At 39.6% G+C, this 27,312-nt stretch overlaps 1 protein-coding gene across 5 annotated transcripts in view; it reads right to left on the bottom strand.

Annotated features, from left to right (window-relative positions):
• Window positions 1–27,087, bottom strand: part of LOC145488786 (centrosome-associated protein 350-like) — a 37,895-nt gene extending 10,808 nt beyond the window's left edge. Inside the window, exons 1-37 of one of the 5 annotated variants that reach the window (XM_081467674.1) lie at window positions 26,744–27,087; window positions 26,493–26,536; window positions 25,134–25,340; window positions 23,798–24,167; window positions 23,633–23,713; window positions 23,074–23,226; window positions 22,688–22,822; window positions 22,264–22,602; window positions 22,014–22,169; window positions 21,475–21,582; window positions 21,036–21,097; window positions 20,704–20,802; window positions 20,214–20,363; window positions 19,658–19,697; window positions 18,939–19,166; window positions 18,564–18,668; window positions 17,993–18,205; window positions 17,818–17,861; window positions 16,919–17,215; window positions 16,408–16,474; window positions 16,099–16,168; window positions 15,819–15,880; window positions 15,462–15,703; window positions 14,480–14,620; window positions 13,881–14,141; window positions 13,568–13,657; window positions 13,085–13,192; window positions 12,943–12,996; window positions 12,166–12,563; window positions 10,987–11,231; window positions 10,635–10,831; window positions 10,031–10,069; window positions 9,303–9,581; window positions 8,575–8,772; window positions 7,695–8,059; window positions 1,933–2,144; window positions 762–1,223 (exon numbers count right to left, since the gene is read on the bottom strand). In XM_081467674.1, the coding sequence (XP_081323800.1) occupies window positions 762–1,223; window positions 1,933–2,144; window positions 7,695–8,059; window positions 8,575–8,772; window positions 9,303–9,581; window positions 10,031–10,069; window positions 10,635–10,831; window positions 10,987–11,231; window positions 12,166–12,563; window positions 12,943–12,996; window positions 13,085–13,192; window positions 13,568–13,657; window positions 13,881–14,141; window positions 14,480–14,620; window positions 15,462–15,703; window positions 15,819–15,880; window positions 16,099–16,168; window positions 16,408–16,474; window positions 16,919–17,215; window positions 17,818–17,861; window positions 17,993–18,205; window positions 18,564–18,668; window positions 18,939–19,166; window positions 19,658–19,697; window positions 20,214–20,363; window positions 20,704–20,802; window positions 21,036–21,097; window positions 21,475–21,582; window positions 22,014–22,169; window positions 22,264–22,602; window positions 22,688–22,822; window positions 23,074–23,226; window positions 23,633–23,713; window positions 23,798–24,167; window positions 25,134–25,340; window positions 26,493–26,536; window positions 26,744–26,846 (6,424 nt within the window). In that variant the 5' untranslated portion in view covers window positions 26,847–27,087. The other 4 variants (XM_081467670.1, XM_081467671.1, XM_081467672.1 and 1 more) reach the window with 4 other exon arrangements.
• Window positions 27,088–27,312: the final 225 nt, after the last annotated feature.

Here is a 27,312-nt window from a genome sequence, read left to right as displayed (position 1 = left end):
TACTCGTGGGTGGAATATTGTCACTCATAAATAGTAATTAACATACATTGAAATGCTGCATTCCTTTTGACCTATTTTCTTCACGGGAAGATAAGGAAAGCAATGATTCTACAGTCTTCAAGACGGGACAAGCATTTTGAATTGGGTACACTCCCATAACGGAGCTCCAAAAGCGTTAAGTAAAATAAATAGTGGTAATCATTATAAAAATGAAAACACTACGATGACATACCGTTTACCATTATGTCTCTTTTCCCTTTCTCAATTGTTACGGGGCTTAAAATACCCCGGAGATTATACAAACGAATAAACAAACGAACACCTTCTCACCATTTGAGGTAAAATTATCACTTGACAGGGAAATTTAATAGATTTGCAGTCACTTCCATTAGAGAAACTAACTCTCGCAAAGGAGAATTTTACTTCCATTAATTAAAAAGAGAATAAATGCATATTGATAGACGGAACAAACATCTTGATCTTGTGTGGTGAAAGTACAACAAAAGTTAAACGATGCTAACAAAACAACACAACTGGAACACTTACAACACTTGAGAAAACAGGCCTGAAGTTCTAAGTTTGTTAATATTGTAATCCCTTTTCATCCTAGACTCCCTTACTGAACGTTATTTCCCAATGGACTCTTGTTATTTGTTGAATACTGTTCTACAAAATCTAACCACTACTGGTTGCCTTTTGCTATCTATTGACTAAATAGCACGATGAATTCTTACTTTTTTTTTTTTCAGGTAATAACTCACCAGTCATCGATGCCTCTTCCTCGCTTTTACTCCCTTCTCCTGTAGAAGACCTTCGGCTGACTGCAGGAGAGGTGTCCCGCTTAAGCGACAAATCGCTCCGCACAGGGGTGGAGTGCGCCGGCGTGGCTGTGCTATCCAGAGACTCGAAAGTGTCGTTGACATATTCCTCGGGAATCTCCTCAGGAATCGAGCTTCTCTGGGACCGAGTCTTCATGTCCACCTCGGGGATGGAGCTTTCATGTGACTTCTCCGAACGATCACGTGACTTGTCACGTGCAGAGACGCTGATATCCTCGGGGACTGAACTCTCGCTGACGCTACGTTCGTGGCCACGTGATCCGGAGACCTTGATGGATTCGCTGATACTCTCTGTTCGTTGAGGGGATCGACCTTTATCGCTAACTTTACTCGAGGGACTTCGGGACGCCGAAAGGCTGGCAGATCCTCGACCACTGCGATCTGCTGAAATTGCAACGGAACAATAAACATTAAAGAAGAAGGTGATCTGTAATGAGGAGAGTGGAACTAATACGGCAAAACGTTTCAGTCACAATCAATCATAAGATCATGACATAGATATATCAGATTCAACTCCCTGAGAGAACAAAGAGGACATAAATGTCACACATAATGGGTTATCAAATAACTGTGTATTCGTTTTCTCACGAAAACTGTAAAATTCTGAAGTTAACATTTCTTTTAATTTACCTTTCAATTTGGGCTTTAGTTGTTCTTAAACTGTAATTGAATATTAGTTAAAACCAGCAATGAAAACAACTGCCCCAAAGGAAACGAAAGAATAGAAGACTCGGATGATATTCATTAGCTGTTGTCGATTAACTCTTGCCTGAAGACTGTTTTTCATATGAAAAGGGTCATCACTGCTGTATCAACACAAATAGAAGAAAAAGTTGAAAAACAAAAAAACGTTTTTTTTTTTTTCGTTTCTCCCAATCCTAACAACACTGAGTACGTATTCCTTGAAAGGATTTAATTCCAATTTCTTGACATGATTAGATTCATATTCTCATGACGTGTTCCTCTGAAATTGCCGTGCAGTAGTATGGAGAATTTTAAAACCGATCATTTCTAAGTGATAAGTGGGTTACAGTTACGGTTTTTCATTCTCGGAGCATTTGTTGTTAGTCTTTCTATTAATCTTATCTCTTACCTTTGTGTTCTTCCTCTTCACTTGTAATGCTTGTTGTTCTTGCCTTGTTCCTCGAGCTCTCGAGACTGAGAGCTTCGTTGAGAAGGTTCCTTACAAGACTTTCCTCTTTATCAAGTCGTTTTTCCCATTCTAGGAGCTTCTTTTTGTCTTCCAATAGATTTTCAGCCTCCTTCCGCCGTTTCATAAGCTTCTGCTCTCGCAAGGTTAGGTACCTGCAACAAGCCAACAAAAAAAATAAAAACACATCTAAAATATGGTCAATAAATAAACTCATTACGGACAACACAGGACGTCTGTTAAAAACCTGGCCTCCTAATACTCTCTCGGATCGTGTGCGGTAAATAATCGACAAGGCGGGTAAAGCAAGCGAAAATAAAAACCCGGTAACATTGATATTTGCGTGCACGACAATTGTCGAACTGGCTGTTGAAAATCTGAGCTACGGTTTCACTAATCTCAAACTCGCAGCTAAGAGTGTCTAGATTCATGAAAAAGTTAGCTGTTCCGCCCTTTGTTCAATGTTTTTTTTTTCCTTTACCCCTGCAATGAATTTGATCAAAACCAACTTTTTTGCATGCAATCCGCAAATAAATTTTTTGTCCAATCAAAAAAATCGTACAAGTACTGAGGTGAACATACCGGTCGAAAATTGCTTATACGGCAGCTGGTAGTAACTTAGATGCCACGTTCGATAAAGACGAGTGAAAAACGTGAAAACCAGCGCTCGACAACGAAGCTGTGTTAACACGTTAATAAGCCAAAGCCAATGAAAAACACATTTCCAGGTCAGAAAAGCTGAATAATTTTTGTGAAATTACAATCGCCTAATGACATATTTGCGTCACATGCCTTCGAATGGGTACAATTGTCCTAAGCAACACACGCAACCTCATTTCTACGAGAGCTGAGGTGACCAGGCTAAAAGCTGAAGAAGCGGATTTTTTACAAAAAAACTAAAAACAAAAAACATGATAATTTTACAAAACAGGTTTTAACGAGTTAAACACGAGAGCGCTCGTTCGTGAAACAGAATATATTACCGAATGTTGGAAAGTGACGAGGTGACAGTTGCGAGGAAACCATTTCAGTGTTAACCTTTTAACAGGCTCGTTCGTCACGTTCGAAAGAAAAAATGATTTCAGCAAGAAACTGGCTGCATCGGTAACTAAAACCTGTCAATATTTTCAACGTAGCAGAAAAATAAAATTTGAACGTTGCATGTAACTGCCAGGAGCATGGTTGAACATCACCTAAGTGCCTTCCGGTAGCACATCTGAAAGCTGAAAGCAAGTGATGTCTATCGGCCATGAAGCTCTCCTACCGAGGCATCGACTGTTAGATGCTGTTGATCAAGAAAAACGTTTCCAAATTCGTAACGCAACAACAGCAGGTGGATCAGTAAAGAAGCAACAAGTGCAATACCTTCTCATGCAGAAAAACAGCCACATGACGGTCAAAAATCCACACGATTGAACTGCTTGCGAACGTTTTACAGTCTGTCAACCTCAAAACACGACATTCTTAAGGGCACGAGCGACTGCGAAGCTCGCTTTTAACAGCGGTAAAAATTCACTGCAGCCATGGCTTTGAGATGTTTTACCGGGTCTTTTGTTTATTTTTATATCCCCGTCTTTTTTGGCAGGAATCCACGATATTCTTGGCTAATCGTGTTTTAAGACCACGTGAGCTGGGGAGCGATGACTCTCTACAAAACAAGTACAGTGCAACGCAAGCAGATATTTTTTATGGCGCAGAATACTTATCGCTACAGCGCCAGAAATTCGGGTTTCATGCCGCTTTTGATGTACCGTAATTTTTTGACCAGCTATCTGCAGGGCGCAATTTCTAAACTAAAACGAACAGTCAACAAGAAAGTAAGCAATAAAAAAAAAAAAGTCCCGAGTGGAACCGGAAATTACCCCACATTGTTTGCTTTTGGTTGTTTTTTTTTTTCCGCTATCGCTTTGCACTCGTCGTTAGACTTAAAGGCGCTTATAACGAATCACGGCCAAACCTGAACCTTTTTGGAGCTCATTTGCTTCAAAACAAATCCCATAACTAAGCTGGTATGTTATACTTTAACGAAGATAAAAACGCGATGTGTCTATTGGAACCGACAGAGCTTAAACCAAAACACTATATAATAAAATAACGACAAATTCATAAAACAGCTGGCGGCAACAATGAGAACGCAATTTAAGGTTATTTGCAACGCAAGAACACTGTTTAGGAACACTCCTGTAAAAAAAAAAATTAACCCGCGTTATCAAGTGTAGCAAATCCTCCCAAGGTTTGTTTTGGACGCGAGTAAAAATTTCTGGTGGCATTCTCTTGCAAATCACAACATTTCAAGAAGTCATAAATAAAAGGTCTCACCTGCGAACTATCCGGCACAACATACAAAGCATCGCTCCGCGGAAAGCGCAATAAATTGCTCCAGTAAAGACAATTCAAACATGTAATTACTAGATCGGTTTAAAGACGATTGGATAATCATCGCCGGACGAGAACCCTCAATCAAAAACACGTTGGATGTCTCGAATACCATTTCTTTTTTTCGCGCGTTGAGGCTTGTGAAAATAGTGTTCAAAAATATTTAAAGAGTTGTTGGGAATCTGTCGAACGTGCCTTAAAAGCTAATGAAGTGTGACGAAAGATCTAATTTTAAATTTACGTCGCTCCCACAAGCCCACTATTTTAAAATATACTTACATATTCAAGGTGAATAAAATTCAAATCGCAGCAAACGCTTCAAGAAAAAGCAAATAAACCATTTTTGTCGGTAAGCCACCATCAAAAAAACAAAACAGTGACGGGTAATTTATGTGAGTACAGTTAGATTTGCCCTTTGAACGGAAGTTGAGTATTTTTAAATAGTGATTACAAGTTGTATTGTCAAATGTTACACAATCGCCTTTAACATTTCGCAAATAAACCAGTGTAAACATTGCATCCACACAGATTGTAAAGAGAGAAACGCAAGATACCTTTGTTGAAAAAAAATCGAGAAGGTAAATAAAAGTCTTTCCCTACAAATATTCGGTATTTTTACATCGTTAAATAAAAATGACATAATCCGTACAAGTCGGAATTAAAAATCTAACGAATGTCAACGCAACAAAGAGAAAAAAAAAAAAACAAACAAATCACGCATTGCAACTTAACTGACCATGGAAAGTAATAAGCGGTTCTCAATCACAGCCACGGTCAAACCTGGTAGCTTTAAGGATGGCCCCACACACAGAAAAGAAACTTCGCGTCTCTTCAGCAACAGAACTTACAGAATCCTAAGCGATTGCTTACGTCAGAACATTTCAATGACACAGGAATTTACCCTCGGCGAATGAGCCTGGGCACATTATATTAGCTGACGAAATAAAGCCCACGGCAGGAAGACAGAATTGTTAAATAGAACAGATTCAAAAATCGGCGAATCGTGAAATTATATTTGTTAAATTTCGACTTGGCGGCGCGGTAAAGCAATTAGAAGTTTCTGTGAGATTCGGCTCGCAAATCATAGCATAACACAACACACCGCAGCTTTTTCTCGCCAAATATCGTGAGACCGGTTTCATTTGCATTTCGGTGTTTTGACAAGCTCTTTAGGCGGTCATGTTCCGATCTGAGAAATGATCTGTTACAACTATGGCGATATTGCCTTCCGCAAACATACACATCAATACAATCTGATTAATCGTCGAACTCAAATCCAAAACCGATCAGCTGGTCAATAAACGACAAGATCGGCTTTGTGTTTGAGATCCGACACAGATTTTACCTTTAAAATGAAACAATATATGTAGACAAAGGTCTCAAGGGATCTCTTTCCTAGAATTAAAACAGTTTACAACTCGCTGTGTGCAATGTTGTGCGACAAATTTAATTGCTGTTTAAAAAGCTTATTGGTTTGCTCTCGACTAAGACAAAACTAAGTATAATTTCATTTAGTTCAAAGTTGTACACTTACTGTGCAATAAATTGTTTGCTAATCTTGCTTCACTCTTACAAAGAACATGTTCAGTCGTCATTTGTTCAGCGTCACCATGTCCAAAAACCCATTTTATATCAAGCTCTAAATACAATTAAACACCATTACTGATTCCAATATGATTCCTCTACAACCAGTTTTGAGAAATGAGAATTTGAAGATTACGAAGATAAAATCACCTGAGCTTCATTAAGTTGAATGAGTATTGACATTTTGTAAGCAGAGTTTATGATAACTTTCTGAAATAAAGTACGCTGTAATTGATAGCTAAACTAACGGAGAAAGCTCAAATCAAACGAAGTTTTTTTTTTGTTTACGAGTAGGATTCTTCGAGTCTGCCATAAGGTAGAAACGTTAAAAGACGTCAATATTTAATACACTGCTTAACCTCATTTTCCTTTTTTAAATGTTTATGCCAAGTATAAGTAATCAGTTAATTTTGAGAAAAGGTGTCAAGGATCAAAGCGGCTGTGTAAATTTAGTACAGTGGAAATTTTCCTAAAAAGCCATTTCCATAAATGGTTAAAGATGATTTTTTTAGATATATATTTTAGATATGTTTTGACTAATAACAAAAAATGTTACGTGGCATGAATTTTGTAAAACAAGAGACCATAGTCTCTTGTGGAAAATAAGAAAAACGTAGAAAATGTATAGTCTCGACAACCACTTCAGCCCAAAACCCAGTCAAGAGCAAAATCAAAGCCAGTCAAGTGAAAATCAAACCAAATCCAGAGTAGATTATCCAACTCCCAAAAAAGAACAAGCCCAACTCAGTCAAGTGCAAAATCAAACTTGTTCAAGTTCAAATCCAAGTATTCAACCCAAACAAATCAGCCGAATCAAATTGTTTCTGTTTATATAATAATAAAAAAACCTTTAATTTTCTTTACGTTAGGCCACAATGCGTATCACATGAACGTTAACATAGGAACTGGCATCAAATTAATTGCTCAGCCACGTGGCAAAACGTACTCCTTCGTTCGCCTCTGAAGACCGTTTTACTTATGTAAACAGTGCTGAAGACCATTATAGCAACAACTCGGATAACTTTGCAAATACTTCCAAGTGTCACGATATTTCTTCTGGTTTGAAAGCAAGCTAGAGAATGATTTTGTGAAAAATTGCGTGATATATAGAGTATGAATTCACCAACATCATCTTAAAATCTTTGAGGCAAGCAATGGGCATGAGGCATTGCACAATGCATTGCGGTTGAGATGCCAGTTTAATTCGGCTAGACATCCGGCTCGATTTAGGCCCCGTCCTTACTACGCCGGAGTAATTTGAAAAAGCAGTTTTATTTCTACGGTTAGGCCTACCGTCCACTCTAATCCGTCCAGAAAACGGAACTTTTCGAAAACGCTCTTGAAATCGGAGGAATTTGAAAACGCCGGCTTTTCGTTTTCGTGAGGACAGAAAACATTTTGAAAACCGAGCTTATTTGAAACGATGACCTCACGATACTCATGTGATTTCGCTGCCCGATTTTTTTTTTCTTTTTTTCTTTTTTTCAAACAAAATCCAAAATGAACGGTGATTGTTGCGTTTTTTTAATTCCTCCGGCGTAATGTGGACGGAAAACATTTGACGCGTTTTCAGATAAGAGTGAAAACTCCGTTTTTAAATTCCTCCGGCTTAGTGTGGACGGTTCGACACACCGAGAAGTAAGACGTCCGATGTTTCGAAACGTGCCTAAGGATAGAGCTGATGCAATTTTCAAAAGCATTAAATCTATACCTTTAATACATTTTTGTCGTTTATTCCGACTGACCTTTCGCTGGACTGATTCTTTAACTTCTTCAGTTTCTGCATAACAGTCGAGTCAGAAGCTGTTGGTGATCCTTTGCTAGCCGAGAGGGTCCCTTCTTTGGCCGATCCCTCATCACTGTCTCCCTCAGACAACAGTCTCTTCCTCTCAGCAGTACCAGACCCTCCGTGGCCATTGGACGGGCGAGTCTCGGTCCGACTTGCTCCAGGAGACTGGTAGCTAGGAAGTTCTTCAGCGACACTCGCGTTTGCAGAAGCCGAAGGTGAGGCAGTCGTAATGTCCTCTAAAACGGATGAACGGCTGCGAGTGGAATGGTCAGCGGGTTTTTCTTCAAGCTCCTCAATTATTTCAGTTGATTCAGCTTCGCTCTGAAATAAATGCATTTCATCATCACCTTATTTAAGAACACGAGATCACATTCATAACTTCCAGTAGCCGTGAACTAGGTATTACTTGCATTAATTACAAAATAGAAACCTCTTACATTACAATAATTACTGTTTGATTGTACCTAATTATGTCTAATCATTACGATATACTAACAAGTTAAATTTGATCCTTCATACATGACAAGTCACTAATGATAACAGTATCTAAAAACTGTTTTGTTTGACAGACTTGACTAGCCGAGGTTCTTCCTCTCTAATTTATAAGCCTAAAACTTATCCACTTAGCTTATTCTCTGGTTTTAATCAAAACCATTGCTGCACAAATATGTATGGGTAATGGTATGAATGCGAGTGCAAATAAGGATTTACACTGCGAGTGATATTTGAAAATTCTACAATTTGAAAGAATTTTCATACATCAGAGGTAGTATGAATCCTTAATTGTTTGAATTTTCATACTTAGCTTAGTTCTCCGTTGTTAATCAAAATCTTACCTTGGGTTGTTCAATAAAGTCCTGTTCTGCAGTTTTTTCTCCTCGTTCCTGTCCGTGAGTGGCTTGCTCTGTGGCCGCTTTCTCTCTTATTTTCTTGGTGTTTTTCCTTAGTCGGGCTATCTCCTCCTGCTGCATCAACAGCAGGCGACGTTCATAACTGGCTGCGCGGTTCGCTGCTTTCAGACGCTTGATCTCCGCCTGAAGAGAAACAAAATGACGAAAATTGGTTTGAAATGCGGCTTCTCATGCTCAGATATCTACTTTGTTTAGACTTAGAGCTGGTGATTAATAAGGGGATAGGTCCCAATGTTTAGGCAATTACGTTTATTTTTGGTAATTACGAGCTCTAAACTTCAAATTGACAGATCAAGCATTTTTTTAACAAAACCACGGCCACAAGACACACGAAGATGGTTTACCACCGTAAGAAATAACGCATTCATAGAAACTGAGATAAACTTCGACATTTTTCAAGTTTACCCGAATGCGCTCCGTTTCAATCGTCTCCAACTTTACCAATCTGTGCCTCTTTTGGGCTTTTCTGTGTTTTTTTTTTTTTAAATTCGTGTACAGTTACTTTTTTAAGCTATTATAAATTGTGGTCATCGCTAAAATCGCCGAAAATTGCGTAACCTAGTCTCCTTCAAAGAAAACAGAAAATAATTCATGCGGCGTTGACGTACACTAAATTTCTAGCACTGAATGCGACACTTGTCCTACAACCCTACCTGTTCAGCTTGAAGTCTCATCAGAACCCCTCGTTGGCGTTTTCTGATTGACGGCATGACGTCATCAGCACCCTTATCGCGGTGCCTTTGTTTCTGACACTCGAGCCAGGCCATCTCGGCTCGCGTCTTTTCCTTGAGGGCTTTTTCGCGAAGGCGCAGGAGGCCCGCTTGATGTTTGGCTCGAACTTCTTCCTCTTTCATCAAACGGACCATTTCGGACGTGAACTGGGAGAACGAGTCCTCACCGGAAAAAGGCGCCGCGGAAAACTCTTCCAGCACCTGATAAGAACAAGCGAGAGTGTTAAGATACGTTAACAGTGTGAACTTCAAGGCTCTGAACAAATAAAGAAAATTTCCCCCATTTAAACCGTAGTAACTAATGTCAATGGATGAAAATTACAATATCAAGAGAAGCAGCCACATCACTCTAAGCTGGTTTTCATGGAGGTCCGCTATCCTGGTCGAATTGGAATTTTTGTGGAGGGAGGAAAACCGGAAAACCCGGAGAAAAACCGTCAGAGCAAGGCGAGACCCAACAACAAACTCAACACACATATGGCACCGGGCCGGAATCGAACCCGGGCCACATTGGTAGGAGGCGAGCGCTCTCACCACTGCGTCATCCCTGCTTCCCATGGATGACAACTGTCACAAGATGGTCCTAGTGCGATCATTACTTTCAATATCCATTTAACAAGGATGTCTTTCGCAAGTAAAATAACGTTTACCTTATCAACTGGAAAATCCTGCGAATCGTGGTTATCGTCCTAAAAATAGAACGGAAATTACATAAATACATAGTGCTGCATCATGACAAGTCAGAGGTTACTCAGTCGTGCGTCACAAGAAAAGCCGAACTGTATTGTTTACTCACTCCATTCTGAACGAAAAAAAAATACCATCACTAAAACATAAAATAAAATAACATCTGGCGAATTTCTCTTTTCTATCGGATCTACCGCACAATTATGGCGCAAGGCCTATTAAGGCGTAAGAAGACTTAGCAGTTTTAAATTTCCCGTTTTATATTAAGGTAAAGTCTGCATACGAGCCCAAGTGGCCCACCACGGTTTCTAAAGCATGAGGCGACTACGTATATTTCTACTCCCCCCTGGATGGAATGCTAGCCCATCGCACCTTTGTATACACCCGGGTGGAGGGAGGCACTGTGAGAGTACAGAGTCTTGCCCACGAACACAACAAAATGTCCTTGACCAGGGCTCGAACCCAGACCGCTCGATCCGGAGTCGAGCGCACTAACCATGAGGCCACCGCGCCTCCACAGCTTTACAGTTAAGTTGCTAATATTTTGCCCAGGTCTTCCATACTTACAGACGAGTACGACACAGTGCCCTGGTCAGAGGGTATGCTGCCGCTCCTTCCGGTCTTTCCCAGGCTCCGACGCCTGTGGCTCTCAGAAGGAAGAATCATTCGAAAGTCGATCTCGTCATCTGTAGCTGTATGCGACGACATCACCGACTCTTCAAAGTTCAGCGTGTAGTCGTCTTCAGGAGACCTCTCCAAGCGCTCTAAATGTAAAAAATCAAAGCAGTTTTATTTAGGTTTAGTTGCTTGATTCTTGCTCGCTCGTTGTGATCGGTTGATTGAAGTACGTATGTCATTCGACTGGAGAGACTCGTCACATCTTCAAACAAACGTATTATAGAGATCTACATGTACTTACCAGTAGGTTTCCTAAGGTTATCCCCGCTTAACACCTCTGCCAGCGAATCATCTTCAGCCACATCAAGCCCGATATCAGACAGGACGCTTTCAGCAACACTGTGTTCCATCTCCTCAGGAATGCTCCCCGACTCCTCTCCGGCTGACGGCGCGTGCTTCGAGTGTGAAGCGGGATCCGCCTGAGACGGAGTGCGACGGCTGCGGCTCAAGGAACGGTCCACTGACAAATTACTTGCTGTACGAACGCTAACGAAAGAAAGCAAGCGGAATAATAAATAATGCTTTGACCCTCTGAGTCCAAGCTATGGTTTTAAATTTCTAAAATGGAGATATAAACAATGACATTAGCGCAAGTCACCTAATAAATATTGCTCATTAAACAATACCAGCCCAAAATGTTTGTTACTTTTGCAGACTGTCTAATTTAATTCTTCATTTGGACACGTGTTCAAATCAACATTGATTTGGACAGTCCCTTGCGCAATATTACAGGTGACACAAATACATCCTAGTCCAGTTACGAAATAATTCAACTCAAAAAATCCTCTGACTACCACACTGACGTCGTCAAATTTTAGCAGTCCTCAAATTACCTTTTTGTACAATTTTCCAAATTGCGCAGCTGTATATATGCTAATACATCAGTGATCTGCGCTGACCTCTTTGTACGAAGAAATTCACACGTTTTAAAAATAAATACCATCACTAGAAGTGAAATACCAGAATCATATGCCCACAGAACAAAAAGTATGTTTTTCTGCGTTTTTACAAGTTTCTGTAGCACGACTTTTTGAAATAACACTCAGGGCCTCCACAGACTAGACGACAACTGAAAAACGTAGCGTGTGAGAGGAGTTGTCGACAACTAAACGCTATTAAGTTGTCGACAACCACGTTTTGACCGTTTTTTTTACGTGTGTGGGAATCATTGGTTTAGTTGTCGACAACTATCGAAACTGCGTTGTCGGTGGACATTGGTTTGAGCATGCGTATTGTGTTTTGAGCATGCGCAGTGAAAGTTAGTTCCCAAGGTCTCGCTGACCTGACTAAACATCGACAACTAACACTCCAATGTGTGAAATGCTCGCATCGGACACAATCAGTTGTCGATAACAAATAGTTGTCGACAACTAAATGTCTAGTCTGTGGAGGCCCTAAATGAGTGAGCAATTTCATTTACCTTGCAGTTCTATCTTGCTGCGAGCCTCTAGAAATATCTAAATCATCACTAACATACGTCCTGCTACCAGGACTACCCTTGGCTTGGGAAGCCCGGTCCAACGCGTCTGTTCCTGGCCGTGAAGTCCTGGTTCTAGAGTAGCTGTCTGCCGTGCGTTCACTGGCCGAGTAGCTTGAGTAACTGTCACGTGTGCGTTCGTCGTGACTCTGGTCACGATAGCTCTTCAGTCGCGCCTCTCTTTCTCTCAACAGCTGTTCTTGCTGCTCGTGAAAGCGTGCCATGGTGCTCTTGACAGCAGCTTCTGCGGCTGCGCTGGCTGCGTCGGCGGCAACACCTCGTGTGTCCACAGTCTGTTGTCTAGCAACATCTAATAAAGTCCGTGCGGCTGAAGAGCGGGCCTGGAAACAAAAGAAAAGAGACGCAGCGAGAAATTACAGTAATATCTTGACACTAAACTGACCAACCCAACTGACCAATTGGGACTGATTATCTTTACCGTCGCTGGTCTAAACAGGAGTCGAACGAATGTTCACTCTCATTGTATCAGGTCTAAACGTCACCTGAAACTCAAAGGGTACGTGAAATACGGCTCCACGTTGTAACAAAACGTAGCCTTCAACTTGTGGTGGTTACAGATTCCTGTGTAAATCTCGACCGGGTTTAATTTAGTTTAATAATAAGCGCTGCGCGTTTCTAGGCTCTGTCTGTGTTATTCTCCGCTCATTCTTCCTCGGCCGATTGATGCATTATCAGTCATGCTGATTCATCAAAACATACCTCCTCCACATGCTTGGCTGACTCTGCTGTTGTTCGCGCTGCCTCACTTTGCACCTTGGAGAAGAAAAACAGACCATAAAACAATGCAACACATTCAAATGAATATGACGAGTATGGAATATAAAATCACGTCATATGTTACCTTCACTAGCCTGTCAGCGGATTCTGAAATGCTAGCAGCCGCTTCAAGTCTGACCCGAGCAATTGTCTCCGCAGCACCTGCAGCTGCATCCGCTGCAGCACGGCGGGCCTGGAAAAAATCAAAACGACTAGTTATAGTAGATCTCTACAAGACCACGGGAAACGAAAAATAAAAAGCACTAAAGGTTTTAATGAATGCCCTTTTTCACCATGGATATTAATGTGAATCGGAAACTAAGTTTTAATACAACCTTAACAAAGCTTTAGTAACCAGCTGACCAATAGACCATGTTGCATGAAATTTGACACGCTGAAAACTAACGTGACCACTACCTACGAGACAAGCTTGTGTGCAAACATTTCCTCACGAAGTTGTTCTACACATGTCACCTGTGAGGCCCTTGTTGTAACTTTGTTATTGTCCGTACGTTTACGGTTCAATTCAATCAGATGAAGTTCGTTACAAGCAAAATTTAAATTGTACCTCTTCAAGCTGTTTGGCTGCCTCTAAAGCTTCCTCTCGAGCTTTAGCCCTTAGATTCTCCATATCACGAGCGTGTGAAAGTTGTTTGGACTGAAAGTAACAGAGAGAAAATAACACATAACAATATTAGCCGTTAATGCACGTCATTGAAGCTAGCCTCGTGACGAAATAACCACCTCAGGGCCTGGCAGATTAGGTTGCTGTCAAAAGGCAATCCACGATACAGACATTAACTCGACAATGCAAAAGAAGACTGGAGTTCCCCTTTTTTCACCTCAGAGGACAATGCCATACCCTAAAGTGAGGTACTAACCTTGAGTATCTGAGCCAATGAGACAGTCTCCTGTTGCGCCATGGAAACTGCACGAGTTCGTTCAACATCAGTCAGCTGGCGCACTGACTCCTCCATGTACTCCAGTCTGTTGAGTTCTGCTGTCAGCCTCACGTCTAGAGACCCAGGTGACAGGCGGTCACCTCCCTGATGAGAGGGCGTGAACACTGATGGAGGTGGGCGAGTTGGTGGGGTATAAGGGGGAAGATGGCTCTGAGTCTCTTGGTCTCTTGGAGGAGAACGCTGTGTAAACGGGAAAATAGTTTGTCAATACTGAAATATAACTTCATCAACTAAGCTATACTAGGTTCTTTTTCATCATTATTTTCGGTTGAGCAAACAAACTAATCCCCTTCGTGAAAAGCTGGCGTGACTACTAGCGTGACACACTTGTGCAAACCGGCCTTGCAACTCAAGCTTTTTTCCTGGTCACAAGATACAAATCAGAAACGCTTCGGTTTAATACTCTACCAGCTTTTGTCTAAGATGGCACCTATTCATCTGACATCAGAAACATCAGAAACAAAAACGAGATGAATCTCGGAGAACTATTTTTCCGAAACAGCAGGTCAGATTCTTACCCGTGTGGAAGAGAAAGTCGGAGAGCGCTGGCTAACTTCGCTTGCACGGGACAATTCTCCTTCTGACAGGGTGGGTGACAGTGGACCACTCTCTAGACTCCTGTCAGCAGAGAGTAGAGTCCTATCAGGGCTTGGAGTGCGCTGCAAGGGGAAAACAAAACTTGTCATTCATTTAGAAACAAGGAATTCTTGATAATATTACTCTCCATGCGCTTCAAATTAAAATTCATTATATAACAGAGCGGTTTTCACTAGGGTGTCGAACATAATTCGCGTTTTCTTTGGTCTGGCATTACTTTGCTAGGCGATTGGCTTAAAAAAATACTCAAGCCACTTTCTTATCCAATCAGAAGTAAAAAACAAGACCAATCGTAACTCGCTCGCACACGTTTTCCCGCGCTTTACGTCGGCTACGTGCGTTTGCTTTGAGTTTTGATTGGTTCTTTGGATGGTCTGTGTAATTTGTGATTGGCTAGAGTGATTACTTTGGTTTTGGTTTCACGACACTCAATTGAAAACTGCCCTAAAGAAATACCACAGGAAACTAATTTATAATGATTCAATGTAAATCGGACCAGAGTACATGAAATGTTGCTCCGATTTCCTCGGCAAATTTAAAGAAAAAACAGTGGAATCCCTATTTCTCGAACCCTTGATTTTTCCAGCCTTTCAAAAACTCAAACCAAACCTTGTCGTTTCTTTTCCCTCAGTGGAACACTAAATTTTACCCCCGACTTCTCGAAATATCCGATTCTTCGAACCAATTTTCGTTTCCCTTGGATGCTCGAAGAATCGGAATACAAGTGTAATTGAAACACATGACCACACATGCTGCTAATTCACGTAGAAAAACCGGGCCATCAAATTCCCATAAATTAAAGGAATGTGTGGCACCCAGCGTGGAGAACTGTTATTTTGACAGCTGAAACCTTTGAAAGCTTAAAAGCAGTTTCCCAGCTGTAACTGATTTACATACATGTACCTTTTCACTTCCTTCACGTTTGTTTCCCTGTGATGAGCCTGTAAAGTCATCATCGTCATATTCATCACGGTCTTGACTCTTCTCAGGAGATTCTTCCACTAATGTTTGCTCTAACAGGCCTCCAGATTGATCCAAGTCTGCACCTGGCTCCAGTAGACTCGCTGTTTTTCCTGCTCTGTTGTCTAGCAAGGTTTCTTCGAGAAGACTCCCTGTTTCCAATCCATCCTCCTCTAAACTTTCCTCTGGCATAAATATACAAACATTTAGTGAGTAAATGATGCTTCAGGATACTTGAAATAATCGTTTTAGTGAGTGGCACAAATGAAAAACTGCTGGAGACAAGTATCAATATTTTACCTTCTGTGGGCAGAAATTTCAAGTGAGGGTTTCTTCTCGTGAAAATATTGATGACACTCAACCTGAAATTAAAAGTTGTGAAGAAACAAATATTTATCAGTATCAACATGGTACACTCCAGTCACATTAATGATACAGAGCTTTAATTTCACATTTACCAAAACTATTACGTAAGTCACTCAGGGATGTCTCTGTCATCTAAGCTGTTTACTTATACTATTTTAAGTACACGTCTTCATGTCCTTTGACACGAAATGAGCATCCAGTTCAAGGTAACTACCTGTCACCACCTTTGCTGTTCCAAGGATGAGTTGAAGGCTTTGTCTCCCTGGACTGTTTAGACACATGCCCTGTGAAATGAGAGAGATACAAATGAAACACTACACATATAAAACCTTAATGCTTGCTAATGAGACAATCCTTCATATACAAAAGACGAAATGCTTACATTATTCAGAGTACAGCAATGAAACGATCTCATTCAAAGACAAAAGCTTAACTGCAGACTTCAGATCATCCATCTATCACACAGTAGTATTACATGCTCTGTAAGTACCCCACGATATTTGCTGCAAAGTGATGCATGTACCTGTAACATGTTTTCTTCTTTCTGATTCATGCAAAGATGGACTTCTAACACTCAATGATCTGTCATCCTAAAAAAAAGACCAAGGCAATGTCAGGCATGCGGATTTAACAGATGTTTTTTTTTTTTTTTCTAAATTACAGTAGGGAAGCAACTACAAATTTTTTCCAGTTAGGTCATTTCCAAGTTACGTTATATCTCTGTTTCAAAACAAGTCCTTGTGCAAAACCTCTCAAATGAATTGAGTTTGACTTACGTAAAATATGAACCTGTAAGTGGAACACATTTTCTTATGGTTTCACACAGACTTGTTTTGACACAGAGGCAAAAGGCAACTCAGAAATGGCCCATAATATTGTGTAGCTGTTGTGACACTTTAAGAATTTGAGATTGATTTCAGTCACCTGGCATGTTGTTAAGTGCCTGAAACATTTTGTTTACAATCATGATGGCATTGACATTATGGTATCCTCTGAATGTGTTACAACTATCATGAATACAAAACAACATTTACCTTTAGAGATCTTGAGCTGTGTGTTGGCGATTGAGCATTAGAGCGGGCAGAGCGGTATGATGTATTGATATCAGATATGCTGCTGTTTCCTTCATTAGGGACCACAGTGTCCCTGGCTGTGGAGTACTGGGACGACTCTGATGCCCCAGCCCCTGAAATTCTTGGTCTTTGATGTAGCCCTTCCCTGATGGTGGACCTAAGGGTCCTACCAGAGGGTAGCTTCCAATTGAGACCCTGCCGAACACTGTGACCTCTGAAGGCAGCTTGGATTGTTGTTGCAGCACTTGTCTTGGAATCCTGGAGAGAATACAATGTCAAAATTTCAGTGGTGCTAGCATGTGAACCACTATCTACCAGCCATCAACAAAAGCGTTTCCTTCTCTTCTTAGTGTTTATGGTTTCAGTTCCAAAGAGAAAATTTCTCGTACACCCACCAATAAAAACATGTACATGTTACACAAAACTTGCAAACTACATCTAAACAAAAACATGCACTACTCAAGGTTATTGATCTAGAATTACAGGGTTGCCACCCACCAGAACAAAAAAAATCCCTGTCTTTTCCCTGACTTTCCACTGACTGTAAAGCAATTTTCACTGACCCTGCAGAATGACTATCCTGGCCATGAATCAACAAAAATAAGGATGGCTCAGATAATTTTTAAAACAAAATTGCCTTGTCTATACAAAAACATCTAATAAAATAATTTGCGGCAACCTTAAGATAAAATTCCCTGACTTTTCACTGACTTTGAACAGGGATTTAGAAACTCCCTCACTTTTCCCTGACCTTGAATAAAATCTAATTTTCCCTGACTTTCCCCTCACCCTGGCAACCCTGAATTATAATAGAATCCTTATACACATTTGAAAATTTGATTTAAATTGAAATTACTTACCAGCTCTTGATTAAGCTCTGCTTGTTCATGGAGATTGTCAACTCCTAAAACACAAAAAACACAACCTGTGATTAGCATTTTTACAGGGTAAATATGCTCACTAATTTTGTTAATATGAAGAGCCTTCATTCTGTAGTCACCAACAAAATGTACTAAAAATGTCAAGTGGTCATACCTGGGAGTGCTCCCTTAAAGACTGTATAGTCACTAGTTGATGTTAAAGTTCCTAGTTGTTCATCTGGTTTTCTAGGTGATGCAGGCTGTAGGTTTAAGCCCAGTCTCCAAGCCTCTGATTCCAGTCGCTGTTTGAGCTGTGCTGCAGTCTGTTTGATGGCTGCAATTCTGTCTTCTCTGGGAGGACTCCCCGACAGTTTCAATTCTTCATTCTCTGTGGGCCATTGGAGAAGTGTAATACCATTTATTAAATGTAGAGATAACTTCCTCTCAGTCTGAACTTGTTGTGCGATACTTCTAAAATAATAGCTACAAACTAACTGACAATACTAAGAAAAGCCAATGAGCCACAGATTTGTAAAAAGAGGAAGTGCAGTCTAGCATAAGCATATCATGAAGGCCTGATAGTGTCCCAAGTTATCTTCAAGTATAATATTGTATCACAGGTCACAGAACTACTGCTAAAAACGACCAACAAGTCACTGGACTGCGATAAATTAGTATTGAATCCTGGGTAGCATTTAATTTAACTAGAACTACAATGCAAATACACAAACAATTCATAAACACACCAGTTAAAGGCACAGCACCTGGTCTGTTTCTGTCTGGAGGGTTTGGACTGGAAGAATGAGGCTCCAAGTCACTTCTGGTTGCCAAGATGTCATCTCTTGGTTTTTCTGTGTGAAAAAGAAATTAAAAATTAAGAACAATGTTGGAAATAATAGTCACCATCATCAGACATTGTCCAACCACATTTTAAAATTGTCTGGCTAATTTTTCAGTGAAGTTGGACATCATGTACTAGGACCAAAATTAATAGCTCATAATTTGGTTAATAGAATTTATGGCTACTAACCCAATGGGCTAGTTATCCAAAAATGTAAAGTTTGAGCCCTGTCTTAGTGGCAAATGGGTTAACACAAGAGTTCATTTTACATATGCTGTACCTTCAGGGAAGCCAACATAGGCAGAGGGCCTGATATCAACCAGTTTAGTGCCAACTGATACACTTGTCACATGTGGAACTTGACTCTTCTCTTCTCTGTCACTTAACTGGTCAGGTTCTGGAGACATGGACCCTGATGGTGAACTAGAAAGGCTGTGGTGGTCATTGCCATTCCCTTTAAAAGCTGGATAAGCTGGGAGACCTCTGAAGGAGGCGATGTCAAGATTTTCTGAAACAATCAATGACTGCCGTAAGCACATACTTACAGAGTAGAACATTGTTTTGCTACTGTGTTATTCAGGTCTGCCACTGAAGTATTTATTGTTAAGTACTACAAGGTCCAAGACATGAAAAATTTTTAAATTTTTTAAACATCATTGAGACATTGATGGTTCCTTTTCACAATGACATCAGATATCACAAGCCTATTTAGGATACTTCAGCACTTGCCCAACACGTCACTTAATGAGACATTTTGTTTCTTGAGCTGCAAGAAAACATGCAACAGTTGATGAAACTCACTTGAAGAAATAATTGATTAAAATCTCTTTGCAGGACAATTTTCAGCCTTATTGATTTATCACTGATTGAGCATATCAGGTGATACCAATTTTCAATGATCAGTTTTCAAGAAGAGATCAGAGCAGATTTCCTTCAAAATTGCAAGGATCACATTCATTGAGCTAGCACATTATTTTTTATTCTTTTTTATATAAATACCTTTGTCTGATTCACTAACTCCAGTGTCTTCACTGTAACACTTCAAAAAAAAAAAGAGAGAGGAAAAAAAATAATAGCAGCTTTAGCTACACGTACAATGTACATGTGAAATGAGTGTAGTTCATAAGTTATGAATGTATTTCCAAAGAGGAAGGTCTTGATACACATTATTTGGTTTGTCTTATGTCTTGTCCCGTCATATTACACTCATCATAATTATTCGGCCTGCAATGTTGTTAATAATTATTATCCCATGTTGCTTGTGCAATTTTACCATTGATAGAATGTGATAATGTGCTAATTTATGTATAAAATGTACAAGAATGCACGTACAAGAATGTGCATGAGTGAATAAGAGCATGAATAAGTATGTCGTAATTTATGCATCCTTAGGCAGTTGTATCATGTAATGCGATGGTTAGGATCTCTTTAGCATTAAAGCATTTCTTCTTCAAATGCTCTTCTTGTGCTGTTAAAGATCTGTTAAAACATAGAGGACCCTTGAAAACGAGATCTACTGTACATAATGTGTAAAATATCAATAACTACAGTTTACCTCTACTTCATCTTGCTGAAAAGGATGATTGTAAGGGTAAATAACAGATCTGAGATCACTACGGCCTTTAGAATAAGTCTCCCCAAATGATTTCTTGTCTTTATGATGAAGATTGTTTTGAAGGTTCTTTTTCTGCCTACTGTACAGTTCCTGAGAAAAAAAATTACTCCAAATCAAATTTTGATAAAAAGGTTGCGACAAATGGATGTCCATGTAAACTATAGGAAACTTAAACATATTTAACATTTACCATGGAACCCCTTTAATCCAGTCACCAACTGGCCTCAAAAAGATCTGGTCATATTAATGGAGTGGCCGTATTAACAGGGTGACCGTATTAAAAGGGTTCTTTGAATGACAAAATGACTGACCAAGCTTTTGCTCAGGCCAAAATACATGTAAAGTGGCAGTAATAACAAGGTGGCCATAATAATGGGGTGGCCGTAAGGTGGAGTTCCACTGTGTAAGGATATTAAACAGCACAACATACCTCAAGTTTCTTCTTTTTTTCTTCCACTGCCCTTTTTTTCAGAAGTTTGTCCTCTTTCAACTTTCTCTTTCTCTCTGCCATTTGTTTAGCCATGTATTTCTGCTCAAAAAACAATTTGAAATATTTACTTCAAGAATTATAAAGGAAATCTACCAAAAGGAATATTCTAGCTTGATACAGATACAGAGGTGTATAAGCTACAGACAAGAAGATGCTTTTGTTGCCTTACACTGAATCAAGTGTTTTGTAGCTTAAAAAAACATAATACATGCACAACTACTTAAAAATTTATTACAAATCATAACACTCAAAACTTAATCATTGCCGCCAACCTTAACTTCATCTGCATCATAGTGTCTTGACTTTTGCTTGGGATAGACTGGCTGTTGTGAAACTAAAAACAAACATTGATAATTTTAAAATTCTGTAACTGGTACAACAAGTTAAAAATTCTTTTGTGTCTTCATTATTCAACCGGCAATCAAAAAGGTTCTGTTAAACAAAATGTTACAAATTCAACGCAGTGAACTGCCGGGCATCTTGTTTTGTTTTGGGAGAAACTATGTTCTGGGAAATTACATTATGTGTGTATACCAGTAAGAACTGTTTAGAGATGCTTATGAGAAAGTGTTTTCAATTGCGTGGTAAGTGGCTTTTCTGATCATTATCAAGGTCAAGGCAACACATGTAGTATGTAAAAATAGACGTATTTCCTGTATTTGCAATTTCCTGTCACAGATCAAAGAGAATAAAAAACAACTTGTTTCACACCTTGTGACTGTGGATGAAATGGTGTCTTTCTCTGAGTTCTCTTTGATGAGTTTTTCACTCTGCTCTGTTTGGGTTTGGACTCAGGAATTGCCTTTTCAATCTCCTTCTCTGAAAAAGTTCAACATTAAAATGAGTGACTTAGTAGTTATTTCCTAAAGACATTCAAATTGAAAAATGTATTTTTTGAAAAAACTTGATTTGAATTTAGAAAATAGTCCAAAGAAAATACCCACGCAGATAATAACTCGATAGAAACTGAGAAAACCTTTTTGTAGTCACACTGTTTTTTTGTCTTTAGGTTGTTCTCTAAGAAAAGATAGAAAACATTTTCTGCATGTTTCTAGCAGGTTACATGTATAGAGCACTTAGGAAAATTTGAGAGAACTCTAAAAAGCCTGTCCACCTCTGCCCCACAGCACACTCCTGTCCCACAGCATTTCTCGTTCTCCCAAACTTCCACACGTGTTTCTAAAGCTCAATAGAAACACAGAAAATGTTTTCTATTTCCTATTACTTAACAATGAGTGAGAAATACCTACCCGCCTCATCATCAGTATCTAACTCTAGGTCAGACAAAATATTTTTGGCTTCCATTGACAGCATTTTATTGCCTTTTAAATCCTTCATGTCCTGCTCACTGACATCTGCTTCAGATTCTGCTGCTGGACCTGAAGAGTGTTGGGAAAGCTCAGAATCTGTTCAAAGAGGGAAAAATGCATAGAACATTTTCATACACGTAGCAATACAAATTGCAAGTTCAATCTTTTCCTTGTCAGCAAGCCTTCTCACCAGAATCTAGTCCATTAATGTGTTCTTCGTGCATTGGAGACTTTTCTCTGGGAACCTCAACGTTTGTACTTCCATCCCTTACGGCAGTGTCACCATTCATTTTCTCGCCACCCTTCTTGTCATCATCTTCATCTTTCCACTGGAAATTCAGACTCCTGGGTTCTGACACATCTGTGTCCTGACTGCTACTTGACTGGGGACGGCCTGTCGCAGAACTTGATGTCTTCTTAGCAGGCCCCAAGATCCTTTTCACAGTTCGCTGACCAGTGCGCCATGAAGACGTTGTGATGATATCTGTTGGACGGCAAGGAGCTATAACTCGCTGTACTTTAGGAGGTGCTAAAGAAAGAAAGATTATATTGTATCTCAGCAAATTTTATTAGTTAGAAAAATTAATACAAATTTATAAGAGAGAGCAACGTACCTTTCTTTTGCAGTGGTTTTGGAGGTCTAAGGTTGGCAGAATTTGCTATTGTGCTGTCAACTGCAAAACCCTTTGCTTTTACTTTTCTGTTTGCCTCAGATTTAGTCGTAACCTTTGACTCAACCTCACTGAAACCTGTAATTAATTACAGACAAAAACTTTTTATTAGCAAAACCTTCTTTGTCCTATAGCATACAAAAGAACAAGGGTTGGTACATGTAAGTAATCCATGCAACTGTTATGAAAGAGAAAGATTAGATGGATATTCAGAGGATATTTACTGATTCAAGGATAGCAGTGTAGCTTCCAGTTTTTAAAATACAAGCCGGTAATTAGTTTGAATGCATTATTGAGAGGTCACCATAAGCTGCCAATATCACAGTTACCTTTATAAGCAGGGGCAGCAGGGGCAGAGGCTACTTTACGTTTTGAAATTGCTGCTCTCACTGGAACATCTATGTCACTTCTGTAAGGTTCCACCACTGCAGCATCCACAGATGGGATGTCTGGAGGAGGGGACGGATTTGAAGAACTATTTCCTGCATAAGAGAAGTTAATTTAATTTAGTTTAACTACTTTACACAGACAAATAAAAACTAACAATACAATGTTCTGACATTTCAGCAACCTCATGACACCATTATCAAGGAATGAATTTATAAAAAGAGCAAGTTCAAACGAGTTAAGACCTGTAGATAATTTACATAAATAATAGTTGATCAAGAGAGTATCATAGATTGCTTAAAGGACACAGGGTAGCCTTAACCCAAACAAAACATAATTGTTCTGTTTGAAGTCATGTTCTCAACAAAATAACCGCAAGTTATTTGAAGCAGGAATATTCTAATCTGTACCAGGCCCTTTCAAATATGCTGCCATATCAAAATAGTACGCGTAATTTAATTAGTTAAAACAAAATTATTAATTATCAGTAATAACATTTACCGTTAGCAGAACCAGTTGGACTCAGTCTTGAGGCCTGCTCTTTCTGTAATTTTATTCTCTCTTTTAATCTTGCAAGTGCATCTAAATTTCAGACATAAAGAGAAAATTAGCAAGGTTAGTAGCTTGACCCGTCAACAAAGAAACAATTTTCCACAATAAACACACCTGAATTATTGGCTATTACAGGTCTAAGCCCAAGTGAGGATGTTGGACGACTTTCATTCCTAGAGAGCCTAGATGTACCTCCAACTTCCAAAGAATCGTCAAAACTGGAAGCAGAAGGAATGGATGAAAGGCCTTGAAACCTTATAGGTGATCTGCGGCCTGGCAGCTCATTTGTTCTATGGATTGAAGAATAAGACGTTGTAGCAGCTGGCTCTCTTACTCCAGCGTCTGAGGAGTATGTGGGAAAGGCTGGCAGTGGATTTCTTGACGTGGGACCATTTCGAAGCTCAGCATGAATATCCTTTGATGGAGGAGACAAAAGAGACGTGTGTAGTGGTGCTCTGCTTGGTAAGTCTTGTCTGTTGGTATTCTGTGATAATAAATCAGTAAAGAAAAGAATGACATAGAAGTTCTCAAAATGCTAAACCATTAGTCAAGACCATTATGTCACCTACCAATATATTCTTCCCACACAGCAGTCACCCTTCACACACTCTCAAACCAAACGCACAGAAATAGAAAAAAAAACCTTTTTCTGAAGACAAAAGAAATTAAATAAAGAGTGCAGGAAGACAGACTAGTACCACATAGCTGGATATGCAAGCAGTCTACCTCTGAGAACAATACTTTTACATGTATGGATGGATGGTTATTATGTCATCACAGAAATTACTTGCTACTTAAAATAAGGTGCAGAAATTATGGCTTTATTCCATGGAAACTAAAGGTCAGGACATACTAGGCAACAGAGTCGCTATGACACAACGTGATGGGGCCACAACAGAATTGAGAGTATGGGTGATTTTCACAAGAATTCCCCATGCCACATAAATAGGAAATTTTGTTGCAACTTTTCCCTGCATCATGTCGCTGTGATCTGTTTTGGAAACAACAAACATTGAGAAGTTTGTCGCAGGGACCTGTTGCAGTAATTTGTCACCTTGTGTGTCCGACCTTAACATTATTCTTAATTCAGGTAAACTTTTTCAGGACCCTTTCTCCAAATAATGAAGACAAGGAAATGATGATAATGGAATTCTAAAACTTAGATTATGTATGCAGTTAATTTGGCTACAGCTTATAATCTACATGTACACACTAGGGGTTTCAGTAACAGCTGGGCATCACACAGATTGACTGGCTGTGAGGACGATTTTAGCTACTTGGTTTGACCATCTACATGCAGAGGAAAGTTTTTCTTATAAAGAATGCCTGTGAAAAGCAGTTGTCTTTCAGCTGAAAACATTCATGAAACCCCTAACACACTAAGAGATCTAAGTACACACAATTTGTATATTTGTACATAAAACAACGTAATTAGTACCGGTTTTCTTACCATCCGATAATCATTTGCCCTTCTTGAATTATTTCGACCAGACACGGAGGTTACATCTTGTCCAAAATGATTCGGCCGCAGTTCATATCTGGCTACTCTTCCATATCTCTGTGTCTCTGAGAAGACTTCCTCCATAGGAGTGTCCAGCCCTTCATTATCTCCAAGTCCAGCATTTGCTTCGTTTATTCTGGCTTCAGCAGCCTGAAGCTGTGTGTCAGAAGAAAATGCGGAGTTGTAGAAAGATGTTTCAAAGTGTAACGTGCAGTTCCAGAAAATATCCATACCTCCCCCACAGAAGGAATTTGACACCCTCCCTCCCATCTGGAAATTCCAATTAAGCTTCATAAATTTCTTTATATGTTCTGTTCTTACAGAACACCCCATCCCCAGGAGATTCCAATCCCTTCTGTGGGGGAATATGGATATTTTCTATAACACAATGACAATAATCAAATGTTCATTGGTTCTCACAATCACATAGAAATTTAAACTTATTCTAAATTATATATTACTACTGACTATAATGTCAACATCAGAATAAAAGTTAGAATCAATTTTGTTCAAAACACTTTTCCTCACATAATTTTTCCCTGTACCATGACACAACAAATGGTATGCTAAACAACACCAAGCGTTACTATAAATACACTGAACTACATCTATGTTGCGGTTGTTTTTCTTTTGTTCTGGGTGAGAATCTGTTTACTTGATTTTTTCTAGGACATTCAGATAATGACTTGCAGGGCAATCAATCATTACTGTTAAGCTTGTTTCACAAAACAAAGTCTATGCATTCAGTGAAAGTTACTACTACTGATCTAACCAGAGTACAGAAAATCAAAAGCTGCTATAATGTAACTTATTCAGTGATCTCAATAACTAAACATTCGCTACCTGTATATGATGAATGTATCTAAAAAACTACATCTCAATCTCAACCTCTCCCTGTACACCCTTGTCACAATTTTCACCTCCTTTTGATTCTGATTGTGCAACTCGTGTTATTTTGGGAGAATGATGTAATTGGCTACAAAATCCTTAGAAGTTCTTTAAAATCTTCTTGTACTTTATTTGACTGTACACTGTCTTTCACTTTGCACTCGATTCAAACTGGTTGAGTTAATTATTAATTGATAAAAAGTTACAGTTTCAATTCAGTGTAAGCGGCAAAAACTTCTATGCGGGGAAACGTTTCTAGACAATGACTAACAGCATTGCGATGAGTTTTCTATGGGTCAAAAAGGCTTATACGAAGCGTTTCTTTTATTCATATTGCCAGATTCGTCTTCAAGCAATTCGCCCAGTCGACCACCTGTGAGACTGAAACCAGACAAAACAAGCTAGGATTACAATACTTACCGCAGACTTCGCTTCCCCAACATTTTCCCAAGCTGCCGCTAAATCTAAAATCAAATTGTGAGTAAAAAATATGCAAACGTATGGTTACAGAAAACAACAAACTGCATTCAAACTTTGCCTACCGCAGGTCCCAAACAAATTGATCTCATCAAAACAAAACGGGATGATTGATCCGATTAATCGCAATGTAAGCGAAGCCAAAGCAAGCTTAAATCCACGAGTTTTGTCCTAACACCATTCAAAAGTACTACCTGAGAACGAAGACTGGTATTTTCCATCTCTCGGCGACAGACCTCGCTGAACTGGGACGGGATCTACGACCCGTCGACCACGAAACACCGTCGAAGAAGCCATCGAACGGTTCTAGTCGTCTACTTTCGTTTTCGTGATCACAAGGGCAACAGACGAAAACAACCAAACTTCCGCCATGATCGTTACTTCTTAGAAATCCAAACGAAGTCCGTCACTCGAATGAAAGTCTTTCTGCTTCAACCCTACAAGAATCCCTTTGTATTTTGAACTAGAACACTTTCAAACGAGTTGAAATCATTCATCTATTTCGGGGAAATGACTCCCACAGCCCGCCATTTTTTTGTTTTCGAGGCAAAGCAGTGTGGGTAATGTTTAGCGCTTGGGGTCTCATGGGAGTTTCTTGAGGAATGTTAGAAATGGCGTGTCACAGGCACACCAGTTAGCTAGTTTAAAATTATTACTTTTTCTTAAAAAATTCTGAGACACAATGTACAAGGATAACAACTTATAAGGACCTATAAGCCTATTTTGATTATCCCTCCGTTTTCCAATAACAGTTCCAAAGAAG

Source organism: Orbicella franksi, chromosome 1 (assembly GCF_964199315.1).
Source record: "Orbicella franksi chromosome 1, jaOrbFran1.1, whole genome shotgun sequence".
Lineage (NCBI taxonomy): Eukaryota > Metazoa > Cnidaria > Anthozoa > Scleractinia > Merulinidae > Orbicella > Orbicella franksi.
The sequence above is the reverse complement of the archived record's forward strand: the minus strand, read 5'-3'. Positions and strand labels throughout refer to the sequence as shown.